At 45.3% G+C, this 21,337-nt stretch overlaps 1 protein-coding gene across 2 annotated transcripts in view; it reads left to right on the top strand.

Moving 5' to 3' along the window:
• The first annotated feature begins 9,737 nt into the window (after nt 1–9,737).
• The window catches only part of CREBBP (CREB binding lysine acetyltransferase), a 152,409-nt gene continuing 140,809 nt past the window's right edge, over nt 9,738–21,337 (top strand). For both annotated transcript variants that reach the window (XM_079793388.1, XM_079793387.1), the window contains exon 1: nt 9,738–10,664. In XM_079793388.1, coding sequence (XP_079649514.1) covers nt 10,580–10,664 — 85 coding nt within the window. In that variant the 5' untranslated portion in view covers nt 9,738–10,579. The remainder of the gene's footprint in view (nt 10,665–21,337) is intronic.

Below are 21,337 nucleotides of genomic sequence, written 5' to 3'. Positions count from 1 at the left end.
GGAGGAAGCTCTGGAGAGAGAGGGGACCTCATTAGTCTTGGGAGGGGGTAGTTTCCAATGAGTCCATGATTGGGAGCCGGGCTGTACATGTGCAGGGTGCAGCTACCCCCAGGCTTACCAGAGGGTGACTGTTTCCAACAGGGGGGTCAAGCAGCGCTGGAAGAGCAGTGCTGGCAGTATTGGAGTTCTGGTCCTGCGTGAGTAGAGAGACTACATTAACATCTCATCAAGGCTCCTGGCATCCAGCTCAGACATAGACCTTAGCAGTAAGAACCATGCCGTAGAGCAGGTGTCAGCAAAGTTCTTCTGAAAGGGGGCAGACAACAAACATTTTAAGCGTTGTGGGTTATCTGATCTCTGCCCCAAGTCTTCAACTCTGCTGTTGTGGTGTGAAAGCAGCCATAGACATTGCATAATGAACGGATATGATTGTGTTGTAATAAAACTTAAGTTACAAAAAACAGGTGAAGATGGGAGAATTCAGCCTATAAGTTGTAGTTTGCCAAACTGTTTTCTAGAATAAGATCGTATTCTAGACTCATTCTAACAAAGCCCAACACTAAACCACAAAAAGATCCACAGCAGAGGCAGAGTTTGAAGGTTGAACCCTGCCAAGTCAGAGGGGCTAGAGAAAATCCTGAGTTTCTAGAGAAAACAAGCCTTTGAAATGCAAAATGATCAGCCAGTAGTAGAACTGTCTGCTAGAATAAGAATCAATACTTTTCAGAACAAAATAACAGAATCCATTATCTCTACAATGTGTTTTTAACAATATCTATTCTTCAATCAAAAATCACTAGACACACACACACACACACACACACACACACACACACACACACACAAAAACATGATCTAAAGTCAAGAAAAGAAGCAGTCAATAGGAACTGAACAAAAGATGGCCCAGATATTGCACTTAGCAGACAAATAATGTAAAGTAGCTGTTATGCATATATTTAAAAAGAAAAGTTAGCTCAATTAATTAAAAGAAAGTTTGAACTTTTAAGAGTGAACCAATAGCGAATTTTAGCAGAGAAATTGAAAATCTAAAAGAAAACTAAACAAAAGTTTTAGAACTGAAAAAATAAAATAACTGAAGTGAGCAAAAATCACTGGATGGCCTTATCAGTAGATTGGATATGGCAGAAGAGTCAGTAAACTCTGGAGAATGGAGAGAAAAAGATTGGAGAAAAATGAACAAAGCTTCAGGAAAAATATCAAGCAATTGGACATCCATAGAAATGGAATCCTAGAAAGAGAATAGAATCGTATGGAGGCAGAAAAAAAAAAACACAAAAAAACAAAAGCTGAGAGAATTTGTTGCCAATAGACCTGCAATGTTAAGAAATGCAAAAGGATATTCTTCAGTCTTACAGAAAATGATTTCAATAGGAACCTAGATCTACAAGAAGAAGTGAAAAGCTGAAAAAAGTAAATAAGAGGGCAAACATAAAGGATCTTATTTCTTCCTATAATTCACTATAAAAGCAATTGACTATTTAAATAACAATAACATAGTTAGGTGAGGTCTATTCATGCATGTTGAATATAAAACATGACAGCCCTAGCTGGTTTGGTTCAGTGGATAGAACTTTGACCTGTGTACTGAAGGGTCCCAGATTCGATTCCAGTCAAGGGCACATGCCCAGGTTGTGGGCTCCATCCCTAGTAGGGTGCGTGCAAGAGGCAGCTGATCAATGGTTCTCTCTCATCATTGATGTTTCTATCTCTCTCTCCCTCTCCCTTCCACTAGGGACAGAGCCCGAAACCTTGGCATGTGCCCTTGACCAGAATTGAACCTGGGACCCTTCATCTGCAGGACGACACACTATCCACTGAACCAAACCAGCTAGGGCGAGAGGGGAAAATTGATGACAGGTCAGAGAGAGTTCTTGGAGATATGAACTTGAGCAGACAAAAAGAAAGATAGATCTCGAGAGTTCAGAGATGGAGGGATTGACTTTAGGTATCAGCACCAGCAAGAAAGCTGATAGTATACAGGCACTAATGCAAGCTTGTGAGCGAATGTATCTCAGGGAGCATGTGGAAATTTTATTGTGATAGGTTAAATTTTCTCAACAAAGTAATAAGAATTCATCAGCTAAGAGTGAGGATGGGGAAGAAAGTGTTGGAGTTTTGAGGGGAGGAAAGTGGGAGAGAAAACAACTATGGAATTACAGTGTGATTGCCCAGTGACAGTAAGCACCCATTCAAAATTGGGATAATTAATTAAATCCACACCAGTCAGTGTGGTCACATGCTTTTTTTCCAGTCAAGTGCAACTTTCGGGTGCAAATGAAGAGCGGGCAGGAAGCTGGAGTTACCCCAGGTGGCGGTTTTGCCAAGCAAGAACAATAACGTGACAGGAAAAGGGAGCATATGTGCAGGGCAGTGTTTGAGGCAGTTGAGCATGGAGTTTAAGCTGGGAAAGAAAGGAAAGGGGGAGTCTAAGGAGGTGAGGAACCATGGAAAGGGACAGTATTCATGGAGTGAAGGTCTTCAGAGGGTCTAAGTATCGTTGAAGTCAGGATGCTTTAGAAAATGAGATTTTTTAAAAATATATTTTATTGATTTTTTACAGAGAGGAAGAGAGAGGGATAGAGAGTTAGAAACATCGATGAGAGAGAAACATCGATCAGCTGCCTCTTGCACACCCCCTACTGGGGATGTGCCCGCAACCAAGGTACATGCCCTTGACCGGAATCGAACCTGGGACCCTTGAGTCCGCAGGCCGACGCTCTATCTACTGAGCCAAACCAGTTTCGGCAGAAAATGAGATTTTTTTAAAATAAAATTTTAAAAATGGGAAGAGATCCAAGAATGGAGTCAACACCTCTACTATCAGCTCCCACCCTCATCTATTTCTTCTGTAATCTCACCTCTTTCTCCCTCAGCCTGCCCAGCCACTCCAGCCTCACTTGCCTCCTTTCTCATCTTCAAACATCTGCAGGGCCATAAACTGACTGAGCCCTGTGCCTGGAGAGTGCTCCCCAGGAAATTCACACACTCCTTTCCACCTAGAAGTCTTTGCTCCAATATTATTTTCTCAGCGAGGCTTGATTGACTCCATCACCTTATTTAAAATTGCACCTATCTCCACACTGACACTCTGAATCCTCCTTAACCTACTGTATTTTTTTTCTGCACAGTATTAATCACCTTCTCACTTATACTGTAGATTTACTCATTGATTGCTCTCACATTCTCTCTCTGCCTACTGGAATGCAAGGTTGTGAGGGACCTTTGCTCTGTTCACTGTTGTATCCTAAGTGCGTGGTATGGTGCCTGGCATATCATAGGTGCTCAAAGAATATTTGTGGAATGAATAAACCTACAAAAAACATCATTCTTATTCAAGTCAGTAACAGGATGTAGCTGCATCCATTACTATTTGTATTCGACGTTATTCTGGAGGTTCTAGCCAGCAGTGTATAACAAGACAAAGAAATGGAAATTATGAGTATTGGACAGGCAAAACAAAATTTTCATTCTTTTATTTTTTTAACACATGATATGATGGCCAACATAGAAAATCCAAGAGATTCTAGAGAAAAATTATTAGTGTTGTGAGAACTAATAACAGAGTTTTAGCAAATTTGTTGAATCAGCCAAAGATGTGCAGCACCTTATGGAAAAAAGTATATAAAACTTTATTACAAGATAGAAGAAAATGTAAATAAAAAAACAGCTATATCATGTTTGTGGATGGAAAGGCTCAATATTTCAATAGTTTAGAAACTTTCAATTATGGAACGTTAAATAATACACAAAGTATTTTTATATAATGAATCCTCGTGTGCCCATCACTCAGCTTTCATAATTATCAATTCCTGGCCAATCATTTTTTTAAAAATATTTTTATTGATTTCAGAGAGGAAGGGAGAGGGAGAGAGAGATAGAAACATCAATGATGAGAGAATCATTGATGAGCTGCCTCCTACACATCCTCCACTGGGGACCGAGTCCACAACCCAGGCATGCGCCCTGTCCAGGAATTGAATCAGGACCTCCTGGTTCATAGGTCAACACTCAACCACTGATCCACACCAGCCAGGCTCCTGGCCAATCTTGTATCATGTTTCCCCATCTACTCCTCCCAGGTATCATATTTCCCTATTTACAAATACCTCAGCTTGTGCCTCTAAAATACAAGGACTATTTAAAAATATATAATGACAATATCATTATCACACTTAATCAAATTAACAATGATTTCTTGGTATCATTCCATACCAGTCAATATTTCAATTTCTAAATGTCTCATTATTTTAATTTGTTGGAATCAGGGTCCATACAACATCCACATGCAATGGTTGTTATTTTTAGACAGGATCAAAAATAGTCAAGTATTGCCTGGCTGGTGTGGCTCAGAGCTTGAGCATCAACCAGGAGGTCACGGTTTGATTTTGGGCTCAATCTCCAGTAGGGGGTGTACAGGAGGCAACCGATCAATGATTCTCATCATTGATGTTTCTATTTCTCTCTCCCTCTCCCTTCCTCTCTGAAATCAATAAAAATACACAAAAAAGGTCAAATATTGGCAGTTTCATATGGTTTGACTTAACAAAAATTCACATCTTATCTGGTAATGATATACACCAACTTCAGGAAAGTGGCAACTTTGTGGGGAGGGAGGCAGGAAATGGGGGTGATGGTGGCTTCAGCTCTATCTTTGACATGCTATTTCTCTTTTTAAAGATATTTTCTCTAAAATTTTTTATTGATTGATTGATTTGAGAGAGAGGGGAGAGGAGAGAGAGAGAGAAACATTGATTTGTTGTTCCATTTATTTATGGATTCATTGGTTGCTTCTTGTATGTGCCCTGACCCAGGATCAAACCCACAACCTGCTGTGTCGGGACGACGCTCTAATCAATGGAATACTCGACCAGCGCAACATGTTATTTCTTAAATAACGAAAAGACCTGATGTGGCAAAATGTTAACATTGTCTACCTCAATAATGTAGACACAAGTATCTATGTATTATTTTTTACACCTTGTTTGAAATTTTCATGAGTAAAAATAAAAACTATGAATGGGAGAAGAGGAAGCCAGTTGGGTCAGTATAGACAACTTGGTCAAACAGCTTGACTGAGAATGGAAAAGATGGGGCAGTGTCAAGGTTAACTGTGAGATTGTGTTTATTGCAGAGAGGTCACTGCAGGGAGGAGGTAAGAGATTAAAGATTCAGGAGAGGGGTGGTGGGAAGCTAAGTCACAGGAGAGAGACAGGAGTGTGTGAGTGAGCAGGAGCTGGGGTGGGGTGAGGGTTGTGGCCTTTGCTTGCCCCCCCACTCCCACCCCGAGTGTGAGGTGTCCACAAGGGTCTGAGGCAGCAGGCAGCTGGTTATGCAGTTGGAGCTTTAGGGGAAAGTCTCTCCCTTCCTCTCGTGCTAGTTCAGCCTGTGAATCTCGGTCTCTGTCTTCTGCCTGCCGGTTCATCCCTCAGCCCCCAGTTGGGAAATCCCAATCACATCAGATCCTCCTGGACCCTTCCTCGTTGCACCACCAAGCAGATCCCTGTGTGCTCCTTCAACCTTGTTTGTCCCTGACTTGTTTCCTTCTACTGGGAAGCAGGGGCTCCCTCTGTCATTCCTGGTCTCTCTTCCTTCTTTCTAACTTGACATGTTAAGAACAAGCTTTACTGAGATATAATTAACATACCATACAATTCACCCATTCAAAGTGTACAATTCAGTGGTTTTTAATATGTTCAGAGAAGTGCAACTATCATCACCAACAATTTTATAATATTTCATCACCCCAAACGGAAACCCCACATCCTTTAGCTACCACCCACTATATTGTCCCTCTCCCCAGTACCCCCTGCCCTGCAACCACTACTCTACTTTCTATCTCTATGGATTTGCCTATTTTGGACATTTCATATAAATGGAATCATGCAATACATTGTCTTTGGTGACTGGCTCCTTTCAAGGTTCATCAATGTCATAGCATATATTAGTACCCCACTCCTTATATGGCTGAATAATATTCCATTGTGTGATTATAACACACTAGAGGCTCAGTGCATGAAATTCGTGCATGGGGGGGGGGGTCTCCTCAGCCCAGCCTGTACCCTCTCCAATCTGGGACCCCTTGGGGGATGTTCGACTACCAGTTTAGGCCCGATCCCTGGGATCAGGCCTAAACCGGCAGTCAGACATCCCTCTCACAATCCTGGACTGCTGGCTCCTAATCGCTAACCTGCCTGCCTACCTGGTTGCCCCTAACTGCGCCCTCCGCCTACCTGATTGCCCCTCACTGCCTCTGTGTACCGGCCTGATTGCCCCTAACTGCCCCCCTCTGCCGGCCAGGTCACCCCTTACTGTCCCCCCTGCTGGCCTGGTCATACCCAATTGCCCCCTTGCCAGCCTAGTCACCCCTCACTGTTCCCCTTGCCAGCCTAATCACCTACAACTGCCCCCCCTGCCAGCCTGGTCGCCCCCAACTACCCCCCCACCCACTGGCCTGGTCGCCCCACGCAGCCTGCTTGTTCAGTCATTTGGTCATCCCTCATTAACCCCCCTGCCAGCCTGGTTGTAGGCAGCCATCTTGTGAGGGCATGAGGGTCAATTTGCATATTACCTCCTTATTATATAGAATTATGTTTACCCATTCAACAGCTAATGGATTCAGACGAACTTTTCTAAGGAAATCTTTCCTGATTTACTTCTACCTCTTGTTCCTCTCCACCACATGCTCTCTCGGCCCCCAAGCATTCTGTAAGTGGGGATTCCTTGGTCCTACACCCTCTGAGGTCTTTGGAAGGAGCAGGCAGCCTTAGGGTTGCAACCCAGATGAGCCCATTACTGACTGAGTGACTTGCCCTCTTCTAGGCCTTATTTCCTCATCTATAAAACAAAGACAAAGGTATTTCCTTCTAGGATTGTGGGAAGTGCTGATCCAAGTGCAGCATGTGGCCCGGCATACAGAAGGCACTCAAACAGTGTTGCATCCCTTTCATCTGTGTCAACCTTGATCCCCAGCTAAGTCTATGTAGGCAGAAACCATACTTCCTCCCTGATATTCCCCCATCAATTTCTGAGTACAGTGTTCTTGGATGAGAGTCAGACCAAGGGGAAAATAAATAGAAAGAAAAGAAAAAGCAGCTATAAGGAAATAACAGAGGAATTGATAAAAATTATACAAATGTGATAGATAAAGGGACTGCTGAGAAGGTATGTGTTAGTGTTGCGAATGGTTAGGCAGGAGAAGCATGGGTTTGGAGTTTGAAGATTTGTTTCTGGCCTGGCCCTGATGTGTCCAAGTTATTTACCTCTAAGTCATTGGGATTGGGTCCCCTCAGTTTCCCCCTCTGTAAAATGGGGCATGACCCATGCCATAGCTGCCCACTGACGGGGGGATAGTCCAAGCTCACGTGCACATGTCTGTACAAACTATTTACTGAGTGACCCTGAGGGCCAGATGACCCTACTAAACCAAGGCAGGCCCTAGATGAGGCTCCTCAATGACCTGACATGTTGTCCCCTCTGTGGGGTAGTAGCCTGGAGCTGCCTTGATTTGGAACCCACCCTTCTTAGGGGCCTGGAGGCTTCTAGGTCTCAGGGGGACCTGACAATGTTCATTCATTCATTGATTCATTCACTCATCAAATTCTACAAACCTGCTTTTTGGAGGGTACTGTCCTGTAATTAAAACATGGCCCTTGCCCTGACTGGTTTGGCTCAGTGGATAGAGCATTGGCCTGTGGACTGAGGGGTCTCAGGTTCGATTCTGGTCAAGGACATGTACCTTGGTTGCGGGTACATCCCCAGTAGGGGGTGTGCAGGAGGCAGCTGATCAATGTTTCTCTCCCATTGATGTTTCTGACTCTCTATCCCTCTCCCTTCCTCTCTGTAAAAAATCAACAAAAATATTTTTAAAAACAACAACAACAAAAAACACACATGGCCCTTGCCCTCAAGGAGCCCAAAGATTAATTGTGAGAGGGACACACGGCACATTCCCATACAGGGTGCTGCAGTTTCCTTTACTTCCTGCCTTGTGTGCAAATTGACTTCTTGCATACTTCTGCTTATGGTTTCCGGGGCTTGCTATTTGGCCTCCTTGAATATATAGGAATTTTTTTTTTTTTTTTGCCCCAAAACTGCAAAATGGCAATGACCTCAGGAGGTTCTCAAGGAATATTTGATGGGTAAATAACAACATGAATGGATAAAAGTAATAACACAGGTATGTCCAGGGTGCTGTTGGAATCTTTAAGTGGGCTGGGAGGGCTTCCCAGAGTGACATTTGAACTGGGTCTTGGAGTTAGAGTTTGCCAGGCATTTGTATTCTCAGCATAGGGAACAGCATCTACAAGAGTATATAAAGGCCTGAATAAAGGGGACTTCCTAGTGGCTCAGTGGGTGTGGGGAGGAGATAGTGGAATGGAATGAGGGTTGGAAAATGGGACAGATGCAAGGAAGGGGTGGGGCAATATAAATAGGAAAAAAAAGAAAGATTAGTCTTGACATTCAAAGACAATCTCTTTAAATATATATGGCATTTTAAACAGACTGTACATATTCTTAAAAGGAGAATATATATGCTAGGTGTAGCAGCTACTGGTTTTAAACGGAGTTCTTTCCCTCTTTTTCCAGGAAGTTAACTGTGGTGCTCCGTGGGGAGAAATGTGGAGAGCAAAAGACATTTAAGTGCTAATCTGCCACCGTAGCTACCGGGTGATGCTGGACGACTCTGGGGCAGTGGTATGGGGAGGAAGAGCCGTTTCCCCAGGTAAAGGACTGGGGAGACTGGGTTCGTGGTGGGTGGGGAGACAGAGGGAGGAGTCTTCCATGACTCACTGGTTTCTGGTTTAGGAAACAGGGTTGCTGGTGATACCTTTCAGATAAGGACTTGGGGATGAGTTTTGAGGAGGAGATAAAACTGAGAAGTGAACACTTTAGATTTCTGTGTAACTGTCCCACGGGAAGTGGCCACACGAGCCGGTCTCCATGGGACCCCAGGCCTGTCTGGAGCACCTTCGGAGGTCCCAAGTGGTTGTCGGGGCCCTAAGCTCCGACGAAAGGGGCCTTCTGGGCCCTTCGCAGGATGGCCGTGCCCAAGCCCTGGGTGGGGCAGCACTCACCACCTCCCCTTATAGATGAGGGTGTCGGCCCTGGGGACCCCGTCGCCTTGGACTGGGGCTCAGGAGTCTTGCCTTCCCCTCACTTCACTTTCGGGGTGGGGTTCAAACCCTGGTCCTGCCACTTCCTGCCTCGGTTTCCCCATATGCACAAGCTCGCAGGCGGACCTGAGGGCGGTTTGTGACCTGCAGAGGCCACGACACACCGCCGGCATCTGGCGAGGCAACGGGAGCAGGCCAGGTTCGGGTCGCCCCGGACGTCGCGGGTAGGGAAGTGAGTTGCCGCGACCGGGCAGTCTCCAGACCGTCGGGCCCGGCCGGCGCTGACTCCGCGCCTGGGGGTTTGGTCCGCGGCCAGGCTACCGCCCCCAGCCCCTGATGGGCCCCGCAGCCCAGCTGGAGTCTGAACAAAAGTGGAGGCCGGGCCGGGAGCCCGGGGTCCCGCAGGCCCGGCCGCCGCCCCGCAGCCTCGCCGCCTCGCCGCCTGACACTCCGCTGCAGCGCCTTCGGCCCTTCCGCCCGAGAGCGCTCGGCTCTTTCCGCCGCGGTCGGCGCAGGTGGAGGAGGCGGAGCGGGGGCCGTGCGTGGTGACGCCGCGGGGGGGGTGACGCACTGGCGTGCCCCGCCCCCTCCCCCTCCCCGTTCAGGCTCTGGAAAGAGAAGAAAAAAAACTTTCTTTTTTTTTTTAATTGAGGAATCAACAGCCGCCATCTTGTCGCGGACCCGACCGGGGCTTCGAGCGCGATCTACTCGGCCCCGCCGGTCCCGGGCCCCACAACCGCCCGCGCACCCCGCTCCGCCCGGCCGTCCCGCTCCGCCCGGCCCTCGGCGCCCGCTCCGGCAGCCCCGCTCCCCTCTCGGCTCGGCCTCCCGGAGCCGCGGCGGCGGCGGCAGCGGCGGCGGCGGCGGCGGCGGAACGGGGGGTGGGGGGGGCGCGGCGGCGGCGGCTCCGCTTCGCGCATTGTTTTTTCTTACGGCGACAGGCTGCGGGCGGGGAGTGGAGCCCGGAGCCCCTCGGTCGTCGGGCCGCGAGCGAATTAATTAAGTGGGGCGCGGGGGGGGGGGGGTAGTGAGGCGGCGGCGCGGCGGCGGCACCATGTTCCCCGGGACTGCCTAAGCCGGCCGGCCGGGCGCCGTCGCTGCCTGCCGGGCCCGGGGGGGCGGCTGGGCCGCCGGGGCGCCCCCGCCGCGGAGTGTCGCGCTCGGGAGGCGGGCAGGGGATGAGGGGGCCGCGGCCGGCGACGGCGGCGGCGGCGGCCGGGGGCGGGCGGTGAGCGCTGCGGGGCGCTGTTGCTGTGGCTGAGATTTGGCCGCCGCCTCCCCCACCCGGCCCTGCGCCCTCCCTCTCTCTCGGCGCTCGCTCGCGGCTCGCCGCTCGCGCTAGCTCCTCTCCCCTCGCAGCCGGCCGGGGCGGCGCCGACCCCTGCCCCGGAGCCCTCGCCGGCCCTGCCGTCCGCTCTCGGGGCTGTTTTCGAGAGCAGGTGAAAATGGCCGAAAACTTGCTGGACGGACCGCCCAACCCCAAGCGAGCCAAACTCAGCTCGCCCGGCTTCCCGGCGAATGACAGCACAGGTGAGGAGGGGGCCGGGCGGGGGGCGGGGGCCTCGGGGGTCGCTGTCAGATCCCCCCGTTGGTGAGTGTCCCCGGAGAGCCGAACTCGGCGGCGTGCCTGCGGAGCGTCCCCCCCCCCACCCCCCCACCCCAAGTGGAGGCCGGCACAGCCCCTTCCCCGGAGCCCCGCCAGAGAGGGGAAGTTTGTGGGGAGACTGTCCTGGCCCGAAGTGGGGGCAGATGCCCGGTGCACTCGGGTTTCCCGGAGTTCGGGAGCCCTCCTCGCGTGGAAACCGAGTGGTCCTTCCAGGGAGGAAAAGTAAAGTGGAGCGTGTTTATTCTGCGTGGTGATTCCGTACGTTTCCCTCTGCCGCCGTGTGTCCACACGCGCGGCTGCCCGGAGGGGTGACAGCGGAGGGTAAGTTAGTTTGAGGGCTAGGGAAGGGGGGAGCGCCGCGGACCCCAAGTGCTTTCTGAATTGGTGACGTTCGCAGTGCTGCGACCAGAAGACGCTCCGGGCAGCGGCCCGCCTGTGACTTACAACTTAGAAGTTTCCTGGAGTATTTTTGAAAACTCGTGTTGTTTGGTCAACCTAAATCATTCCATTTTTTTCACAACCCCAAACTTGGTTAGCAAGATGTCCTAAAAGTTGCTGTGGTGTGTTTAATTTTACAAAAGTGTAACTTTAAAAGAAAGTTAAATAGCAGATTCACTTGGGCTGCAATCACCATTTGAGCTCATGTTGCTTTTACCAGTGTAGGGATGTAAAAATCAAGATATTATGATTTCTTAAAAAATATTTTATCAGGATACTGAATAAATCTGTTTTTTTTTTTCATTAAACAGCTTCCTTGAAAAGTTTCTTAGGTAATCATCATTTTAGTTTTTAGTGTTTTAGTTTTCCATTCATTTAATAATTCTGGGTTCTTCTGGGCTGGTTCATGGTAGCATTGTGAACTAGTTGTATTTCCTCTTTTAGAGCTCTCCTTTGCAGTAAAAACTTGTCGCCGCGTGGGAACAGTTCTATCTCTGGTGTAGCTTGCATTTCTCCAGTACCATCTTGCAGTAGCAGCATCTGAAAATCAGTTTATAATGAATGGGTCCAAATTGAATTACATTGCTGTAGCAATCCCTTCATATTTGTAGCAGACAACAGCTGTTCAACTTCTGCAAATATTTCTGACTGACCACTAGCATATTTCTACTAGTGGTCTGAAAATCTATTTCTGTTTAAACAAAACTTGAATTTTATGGTTCCGGTTTTAATACAATTCTTAGAATATTAGTTAATGTAGAAGTGAGACAAACAACTTTTTTAAAAAATCTGTCATAAGGAGATTCTTGTCTAATTAAAATGAAATTTGTTAAACAGTGGGAAGGAATAAATATGTCTCATGGAATATAAAAGTCTCTAATAAGACTTTTAAAAACTGATAAAGATTTGAGTTTAATGTTAACTTTATAAAATCAACTAATGTGAAGTGAGAAATGTGGAAACAGCTGTGATTTAAATGCCCTCTTACTGCAGAATAGATCTTTGCTTGATTAATCTTGCTGTGTTTGAGTGGAACGTAGATCATACCAGGCAAGTTCAGCTTTGAAGATTGTTCTCTGAAACATAACTTTTTGGATGGCTTTGCAGCTTTGCTATTGTTGAATGAGGGTATTGCAAATTTTGTTTTATACAGAGGAAGAAATTAGTAACTAAGACTTAACAAAAAGGTTTGTCCCACTATATACATCTAGCTGTTTCCAAGATAGAGTCCAAAGGATGGCCTTTTGAGCATTTCGGTTACTTGGATGGTCAGATATTTATTATGCTGCTAATCACAATGAAATTTATTAGAAAGGATTTTCCATTCTTGCCCACTTTCCTCCCGTTCCTTTCCAATTTTGATCCTCATAAGGTACGTTATCGTGATAGGGTAAATTTGTGTGGGGGCCAAGGAGGGAATCACCGAGCAAATTAAACAAGATACAACTTTGTCTCCTGTAACTAGTAGTCTAAGACAGATCTTAAGGCCTTAGATTAAGGAAATAAAGGACTAATAGAATTACACTACAAAGAGTCAAAGGAGTGAAGGCATTTGGTTAGATGGGAAAGTGAGGCGAGACCTGGGAATAACATTCTTGAGAGACTCTATCTTATTTTAATGAGGAATTGTGTGTTTGAGGCTTCTAGGAGAAAATTGAGCCAGTAGGAACAAGGTGTGTTCCCTGCTCTGGTGGTAAAATTTGAGGGAGAGGAACTCTGTTCATGGGAAGAGCTGAGGGGTTAGAATTGGGAAGAGGCCTGAGAAACAAGAGAGAGTTACTTGGACTGCCACGATGTGGGGACTAGCCTGTGATGAGTCTGGGGGCTGGCAGTTGGCCAAGAGAACAGAACCCCTGCTGTTGGTGAGACGATCACCCAGACTGCAGGCACTTGCAGTCTACCAGGAGGTGCATGGATGTGTATAAAAGCCTCCACTGTGAAGTAAGGCAACATCTCCAGGTGACATGCCCCTGCCACCAATGGCAGGCAGGAGAGGTCAGGAAAGGCTGAGGAGAACATGCAGAGGTGATTTGGAAACAGGAAATAGGGAATGCGCCCCAAAGGAGGGCAGCAAGAGGAAGAAGCTTAAACACTTTCTCACAACTAGTCTTCCTTTAGTTGGCATCCTTTATAAGAAGTAGGACTTTGTGTTACCAGTATATAGTTAGTTGAGTGTTTTGGAAACTTGTTCATTTAATATGTCCAAATTATAACAGCATATTAGTCTTTCAATAGCAGAGATTCATGATTTCACAGTGTAGGAGAAATAAATATCTAGGTAAGCAGTAGACTTTTTTGGTCAGCTTAATTGAGGCCAAATTTACATACAGCAAATAGATTTTATAAAAAAAGTTTAATAAGGCTGCCTTCTAAAAGTTGAAGATAGGTATATCTCATGTGTATAAGTGTCCCTGAACAGTTGTGATTACATTTTATGTGAACCCCTGTAAGTGCAATAGAAAACTATATTTAAAGAAAGCTTATGGTAAAAACAGCTATCAACCAAAATACTTTTTACAATAAAATTATGATCTTTTTTGTATGTGCAGTGCTTTATGCATCAGAGTGCTTTTCTCTTTATCATCTCAGTTTGTTCCTCACGGCATCCTATGAGGTAGGAAGGGGAGATATTATTCCTGCTGGCTTCTAGGTGAGGCACCATACTTGAGAGAGGTAATCTGCCCAAAATAAGAGGGTCAAAACCAGAACCGAACCAAAATCAGTAAAGTAAATAGGTCTATTCAGTATATTCATTTCATAAGTCTGCATCCATAAATATGGAATTTGCCTTAATCATGAACCCAGGAGACTGCAGTACTTGGCAAGTTTCAATAGCATAACTCCAGCAAGTGAATTAAATCCCTATGGGGAAAGTTTGTAATCACTATGGGGGGAGCAGGGGTGTGTTCTTCCTGCTGAGGCTCGGGGCAGAGACTCCCCCTTCCCTCTGGTTTTGGCAGCAACAGGATGTTATTTGGGGCTTACACTTTGGTCTTACCTTCGTGGTTATTGCAGTGAATAATTGAGGGTCGTCAAATTATTTCATCTCTTAACTAAGTTCTGGCTAAATAGGAAGTGTAAGTTTTGTAGAGACTTCTAGGGCTTGGGCTTGTCATGACTTTGCTTTGCTTTTACTTGTTAGAAAAGTAGAGGCTTTTAAGTAACTGAGAAGGGTGAGAACAGTGGTTCCATTTGAAGTTCCTCAGGGGTGATGGGAATGAATCCCACCAAGGTGCTTTGGCAGTTGATCAGAAGATTGAGAATCATTCCTGTTTAACATTCAGATTTGATTCTGTAATTCTTAAACAGAATTGAAAATGAGTTCTAAAGGGACTGAGGCTTAATTCTACAGTCAGAAGTTGATGCTGAGATTGTTAGCTAGTGTTTTGTTTTATTTTTAAACGTTTTTATTTATTTCAAAGAGGGGAAGGGAGAGGGAGAGAGATAGAAATCTCAGTGATAAGAATTATCATTCAGCTGCCTCCTGCACGCCCCCTATTGGGGGTCAAGCCTGAAACCCAGGCATGTGCAGTGCCACTTGAGCCGTGACCTTCTGGATCATGGGTTGATGTTCAACCACTGAGCCACATCAGTTGGGCTAACCAGTGTTTTTAAAACCTCTGACTCGTGTCCTTATGGTAGTGTAACAAAGTATGATATTACGTGGGGCTACATAAATGCCAACTTTGTATTTTTATTTAGTGTGTTTGAGAACAAAACAGTTGCCCTGGCCTGTGTGATTAAGGGGTTAGAACGTTTGCCCGAGCATCAAAGGGTTTCAGGTTTGATTGGTCAGGTTGCGTGTAGGAGGCAACCAGTTTATGTTTCTCTCACATTGATGTTTCTCCCTCCCTCCCTCCCTCCCTCCCTCCCTCCCTCCCTCTCGCTCTCTCGCTCTCTCGCTCTCCCTCTCTCTCCCTTCTACTCTTAAAAAAAAATCGATGGAAAATATATCCTTGGGTAAGGACTAACAAGGAAAAGAAACCACACAAAATAGTTAAAAACGATTTTTCCAAAGTATGCCTTGTTAAAATGAAATGTACCTATTGCATAAAGCAAGATTAGGAAAGCTTGGTTTATGAGCCATTTTGGTTCTTGGGGTAACCTTAGTCAGGACACCATCTCTTTTTTTTTTTTCCCCATTGATTTTGGGGCAGGGGGGAGATAATCATTTGCTGTTCCACTTATTTATGCATTCATTGGGTTGTATGTGCTCTGACCGGGGATCAAAACCACAGCCGTGACATATAGGGACAGCACTCTAACTAACTGAGCTACCCAGCCAGGCCAGGGTAAGATGCCACCTTTTTATCTTATGCAAACCAGCACTTCGAATATATTTCAAGAAACCAAAGGGCACGTGAAGAGGTGTTTCTCAAATGAGATTGGAAATAGCCAAGGAACTTAAGTTCAGGCCTTCCCAGAACCATTGTGTACTGATGGCTGTAGTTTGCACCATTCCCAAACCTTTTTTGTTGTTATTAACTCTCACTCAAGGATATTTTTTTCCCATTGATTTTTCAGAGAGAGTGGAATGGAGGGAGGGAGTTCCAGTGGAGAGAGAAAGAGGGAGAGAGAGAAACATTGATGTGAGACACATGGATTGGTTGCCTCCCACATGCACCCTGACCAGGGTGGGACTGAACCAGGTACATGCCTTTGACTAGGAGTTGAATCCATGATCCTTTGATGCTCAGGCTGATGCTCCAATTACTGAGACACACTGGCCAGGGCCCCACACCTTTATTATGTAATACATGGGTGGGCAGACTTTCTGTAGAGGGCCAGAGGACCTATTTTCAGTTTTGTGGACCCTATGATCTGTTACAGCTACTCAACACTGCCTTTTTAGCAAGAAAGCCGTCCTGGACAGTAATACAGGAATGGGTGTGGCTGTGTGCCAATAAAACTACAATTTGGCCTTCGGTGCGGGGACCCTAATGTCATGTGCGACTAATGCTCTGAGGATCCATTAGGAGCACTGGGCTGCTGGGGTTGCACTAGTCTTCGCTGTCTCTGAGGAGTTTTAGGACAAGATCAGTTGAACAGCAGCAGCACAGGTTTTTTGAGCACCTACTATGCGCTGATCTGATTGCTGACCCTCAGGCACGGGTAGCAGGGGTTTATAAGCCCTTGAATTGCAGTGAGCCGCAGACAGAGCCCCTGTGTCTTTTTTGTTCCTTTTAAACACTTTTACATATAATTTAAAATCAGGTAAGTTTACCAAAAACAGTTAACTTAATTAAGGTGATTTTGTTCCTTTGCTTGTCATTTTGCTCCTTGTTGACATCTTCTGCCCTCCAAGTCCACATCTTCCAGTGAAACTTGAAGGTGAGCAGCTCTGCTCTGCAAAAGCTTGCAAGATCTTTTTACAGCCATATTCTCATTGCTGGGAGCAGTGCCCGGCACATGTTAGACCCTCCGGAAATACTTGAGGGAATGAGTGAATGAATGTGCAGTATTTATCTTTCAAAGTTCTTATATTTTTTTCTCACAAGATTGTGCTTTTAAGTTAATTGCCACAAATTTTAAGATCTGTTTGTCCTAATCCTAATTTCTATTGAGATACAGATGTGCACCTGTGCATTTTCACCTGTGGACCAACCTGGCTAGCTGTAGGAGTGCTCAGGCCAGGGCCTATTTGGGGCTCTTATAGGCTTCTTGGGGATCCTAGTGGTGTTAGCACAGGTCATGGTGTTGACTGGACAGTATGGGGGTGAAAGCACTGGCTCTGGAGCCAGGCCAAGTGGGTGCAGTCTCTCCCTTTCCCCTGTGCTAGCATATGGCTGTGAAAAGATCTTACAAGCTTTTGCAGAGCAGAGCTGCTCACCTTCAAGTTTCACTGGAAGATGTAGACTTGGAGGGCAAAAGATGACAACGAAGAGCAAAATGACAAGCAAAGGAACAAAATCACCTTAAGTTAGATCAGTTATCTGAACCTCAATTTCTTCATCTATGAAATAGAGATAATCACCATTCTCATCTCAAAGGGTGGTTATGAGAGTAGAATGAGATGATGTGTGAAAAGTGCCTGGTCTGAAGTAAATGCTCAGTGCATGGCTGTTGGAACTGTCCTTGTCAGGGAAGGTGGGTGTGCCCTGTAGTCCAAACTCACTGGGAGTGCTCATTTAATTGGACTAGAGATTTGTTTGTCGATGGTTCTGGAACCTTCTATGCATATCCACACAGGTCCCCTGAGCAGATCTGTTGTAGTGTAGCCTACTCAGTATATAGTCAAAAATTATATAATCAATACTATTGATTTTTGCCACCACTTTCAATTATATTTTTTAAATAGACACACAATGGCCATGAAATTCTAAAATTGCAAAAACTTAAGTGGTGTGGTATGTTCTGAAAATTCTTGCTAATTTTGAAGCATATTTCATGGACTGTTTAAGTATCAAACGAATATGTGATTCTATTTCTTTACTGGATATATTGCAATTCAGTCTGAGGTACCTGTTAGGCAGTAGCAGTGTACAAAGGATTCTTATCGATGCTTTTGAGTAGCTTAGAACTATGTTGACAAGATGAGACTTAGAGGCAAAACTTGAAAAAGAATACAAAATGCCATCAAATGCTAAATGCATGAGTCAGAAAGGGCAACTCGAAGAGGGCTTCATTTATACACTTGCTATTTACTGAATGCCCCTGTTTGCAGAAGCCCAGGGCTGGGCGTCTGAGTGAGGGATAGCACCTTAGACTTAGGGGATGGGTGAAGGGCCTTGGCTAAGAGAAGCACACACCAGCAATAGCCTGGTGGGCCCTCTGCTCCTGGACTCTGGTGCCTCTTGGGCCTCTCCTGCTGGGCCAAAGCAAGGAGCCAGATAGTTGGGGAGCCTGCTGGTTTTCTGTGCCTCTTTATTATTGGGAAAGACACCCTAGTAATTCTCAACAGTTTGTTTTTGAGGGTGTGATCACCCTGGGGCTCTCATCTATGTCCATTCTCTCTGGTTGTCCCAGACAGTCTCTCTCTCGTAAGCTCTCTGGCCTTGCCTTCTGTTTTTCAGCACATGTGCCTGGTGTCCTTCAGCCTGCTCTGAGGCCTTTTCCTACGGATTCCTCTCTCCTCAGAATTCTTTTCCATGGCTAATGGGCTCCTTGGGTCTGGTGTGTTTGTCTACAGCCCCTGCATTAACTATGGGAAGGGATTCCACACTCCCAATTCAGTCTTAGGCTTAACTTTCAGGAACATGCTTCCGTTGCAGCATATCACTGGTGCCAAAGTGTAAGTTCTTTGCCAGTGCTTGTTGGCAGGTGGGGTGGGGGGGCTTTGTATATTCGACTTTGCATGGGGGCTGTGATCCTTTGACACAGAAGACAGTTATGCACAGGGTCCAGTGAGAGCAGATCAGGGCTTTGACTGAGAGAAGTGACTCACTCAGATTTGGTGGAGAGCTCTTTGGACATGGAAGAGGGGCAGGAAAGGCATGGAAGTAAGCAAAAGTGGTTTGTTGTTTTCCAAGTTCTTAGACAAGTTTGAGAATGTTGCTGTATTTGAAAAACTGCCTTTTAGGTGTCTTTTTGTTCTAAATTTGGGAAGCAAGGCTATTCTTGAGCTCTATGTCTAAAAGTTAATTCTTTTCTTTTTAAACCTTACCCTTAGAAAGACTTGGATAGCATCCCGTGTGACACTTTCCCTGTGTTTCATTTCCATTAATCAAAAGAAAGTTTAGTTGAACTATAGCTAAGAATAGTAAAATCTAATGGTGACAGAAATTTCACTTTGACTAAATCTGACTTTCCTATTTCTAGGTGTTCCATCTGCTACTATTTGAAATCTCAATTTGCCAGTCTTTCTAATAACACCCGTGCCTTACTGTATATAGTAGGTCGGTCTCTCTCTCTCTCTCTCTCTCTCTCTCTCTCTCTCTCTCTAGATCCTCACCTGAGGATATGCTTATTGATTTTAGAGAGAGAGGGGAAGGGGGGGGGGGGGAGAACATTGACCGGTTATCTTCTGTGCATGCCCCAACCAGGATAGATCCCGCAACCTAGGCATGTGTCCTGAGTGGGAATTGAACCTGCAACCTTCAGTGTACAGGACAATGCTCCAACCATCTGAGCCACACCGGCCAGGGCTACAGGAGATGTTTCTTAATAGTTGTAGCTGTTTAATGGGGTTGTACAATTCTTGTACAAGCTTTTTATAATTTAAAAGCTTCTCTTTGCCCTACCCCCCAAATATTTTGTGTGTTTTTTCTTATCAAAACTATATTATTATCAATGAAATAGCAAGAAAAATAAGCTACTATTTATAAGAGCCTGTAGAAAGAGGCTTGTGCAATGTTTAAAGTGTATTTGGCATTTGATTACAAACTGAATGATGACACTCGGGGACTATAGAAATCTATCAAATAATTAGAGTTTGCTTTGACAATTATGGACTAGAAGAGCTTGACCCAATTCCTTTGGATTAAAATCTTTTGAGTATTTGTCACCTGATTAAAAGTAGAACCTTCTAACCGTGACTCAGAGTTGAAGGAAATGTCAGAGCTTTTTATATGGGATGTGGGCAGTGTGGTAGTAAGGAGGGAGCCCTGGCCTCCACTCAGAGTAGACACTGAATCTTGCCTACCAGCTCATCAGCTTTGTGACTTGGGGTCTGTGACGTTACCTTTGAGCTTTGGTAAGGAAGAGGGAGGGTTGTCTCATCTCTAAAATGATTTTTTTCTTCTAGAACTTTCCATTTCTTTTTACTTTAATAAGCTTTGTATATTGGAGCTACTATGGTTCCTGGAATATAGCAGGTTGTGGCAGCTATTATTACTGTTTAATTGTGTGGGAAAATACATGTCACCAATCTCGCTGGCTGGTGAAGGTTGGGATGATGTAGGCTATGAGTCTGACCCAGAACCAGATCCTTGGAAGTTCCTTGCTGAGTAAATGTGAAGATACCTCCCCTGCCTGTTTTGCCTCCAGCACCAGGGCTAGTATAGTCTCAGAACCAGCTTGCAGAAGAGTGATTAGAAGCTGAGATCTAGGAATCCTATAAAACTAGTAATGGTTTGACACTTTTTACTCAATCTGGATTTCAAGTTAAAAGCTGTTATTTTATTGGAAAGTTGAAGTCTAAATGAAACTAATTTTCTAGTATTTCAGAACAAGGGCTTGATTTAGGTTAGGATTTAAAAGGGAAAAGCGAGTAGCGAAATTACAACGATAGTCTTCTTTTTTTTCAATCCTCACCCAAGGAGTGGGGATATTTTTCCCATTGATTTCTAGAGAGAATGGAAGGGAGTGGGGTGGGGGAGAGTGAGAGAAAGAAACATCGATGTGAGAGACATGTGGATTGGTCCCCTACCACACTAGAACTGGCAACCCAGGTAGGTGCCTTTGACTGGGAATTGAACCTGCGACTCCCCAGTGGGCAAGCCATTGCTCTAACTATATTATAATCAGTGAGCCACTCCGGCCAAGGGCTAGTCTTTCTTTTCAGAAAACAGGGTTAGGGGAGAAAATGGCCTTGGGATCACTATGCAGTTTAGTAAGGGTGATTGGTTGAAGGAATTATCAGTGAAATTTAATCTCCTTTTTGGTTCAGTTACCACTGGTCTTGAAAGGAGGAGATTTAGCTCCTTGCTTATTGTGGGACATTTCTCTTCTTGAAAACAACAAAAAGACAAAGTATTGATTTTCTGTGTTGTTTTGGTTGTGCCTCTGCTACTATTGGGATTGTTTTTTGTTTGAAGAGCACAGCTTGCTCAGAGTTGAGCTTCTCTTAAAAAAATCTCTGAGGAAATCATTCAAATTATCAAGAGATAATTCAATGTTTTAGCATGCACTGATGATTTTCTCAATCTTTTAATGTTTAAGGAAAAACTGATTCACAATAGTAAGAGTAAATTTAGACATTTTCTTTGTTTGAAATGCCAGTATTCTTTTTTTAAAAAGTATGTATATATATATATATATATATATATATATATATATACACATATATTAATTATTGATTTAAGAGAGGAAGGGAGAGAGAGATAGAAACATCAATGATGAGAGAGAATCATTGATCAGCTGCCTCCTACACGCCCCACACTGGAGATCAAGCCCGCAACCCAGGCATGTGCCCTGACTGGGAACCAAACTGTGACCTACTGGTTTATAGGTCGATGCTCAACCACTGAGCCACGAAGGCTGGGCGCCAGTATTCTTATGA

The sequence above is a fragment of the Cnephaeus nilssonii genome (assembly GCF_951640355.1).
Source record: "Cnephaeus nilssonii genome assembly, chromosome: 2".
Lineage (NCBI taxonomy): Eukaryota > Metazoa > Chordata > Mammalia > Chiroptera > Vespertilionidae > Cnephaeus > Cnephaeus nilssonii.
This window is presented reverse-complemented; position numbering and strand designations above follow the sequence as displayed.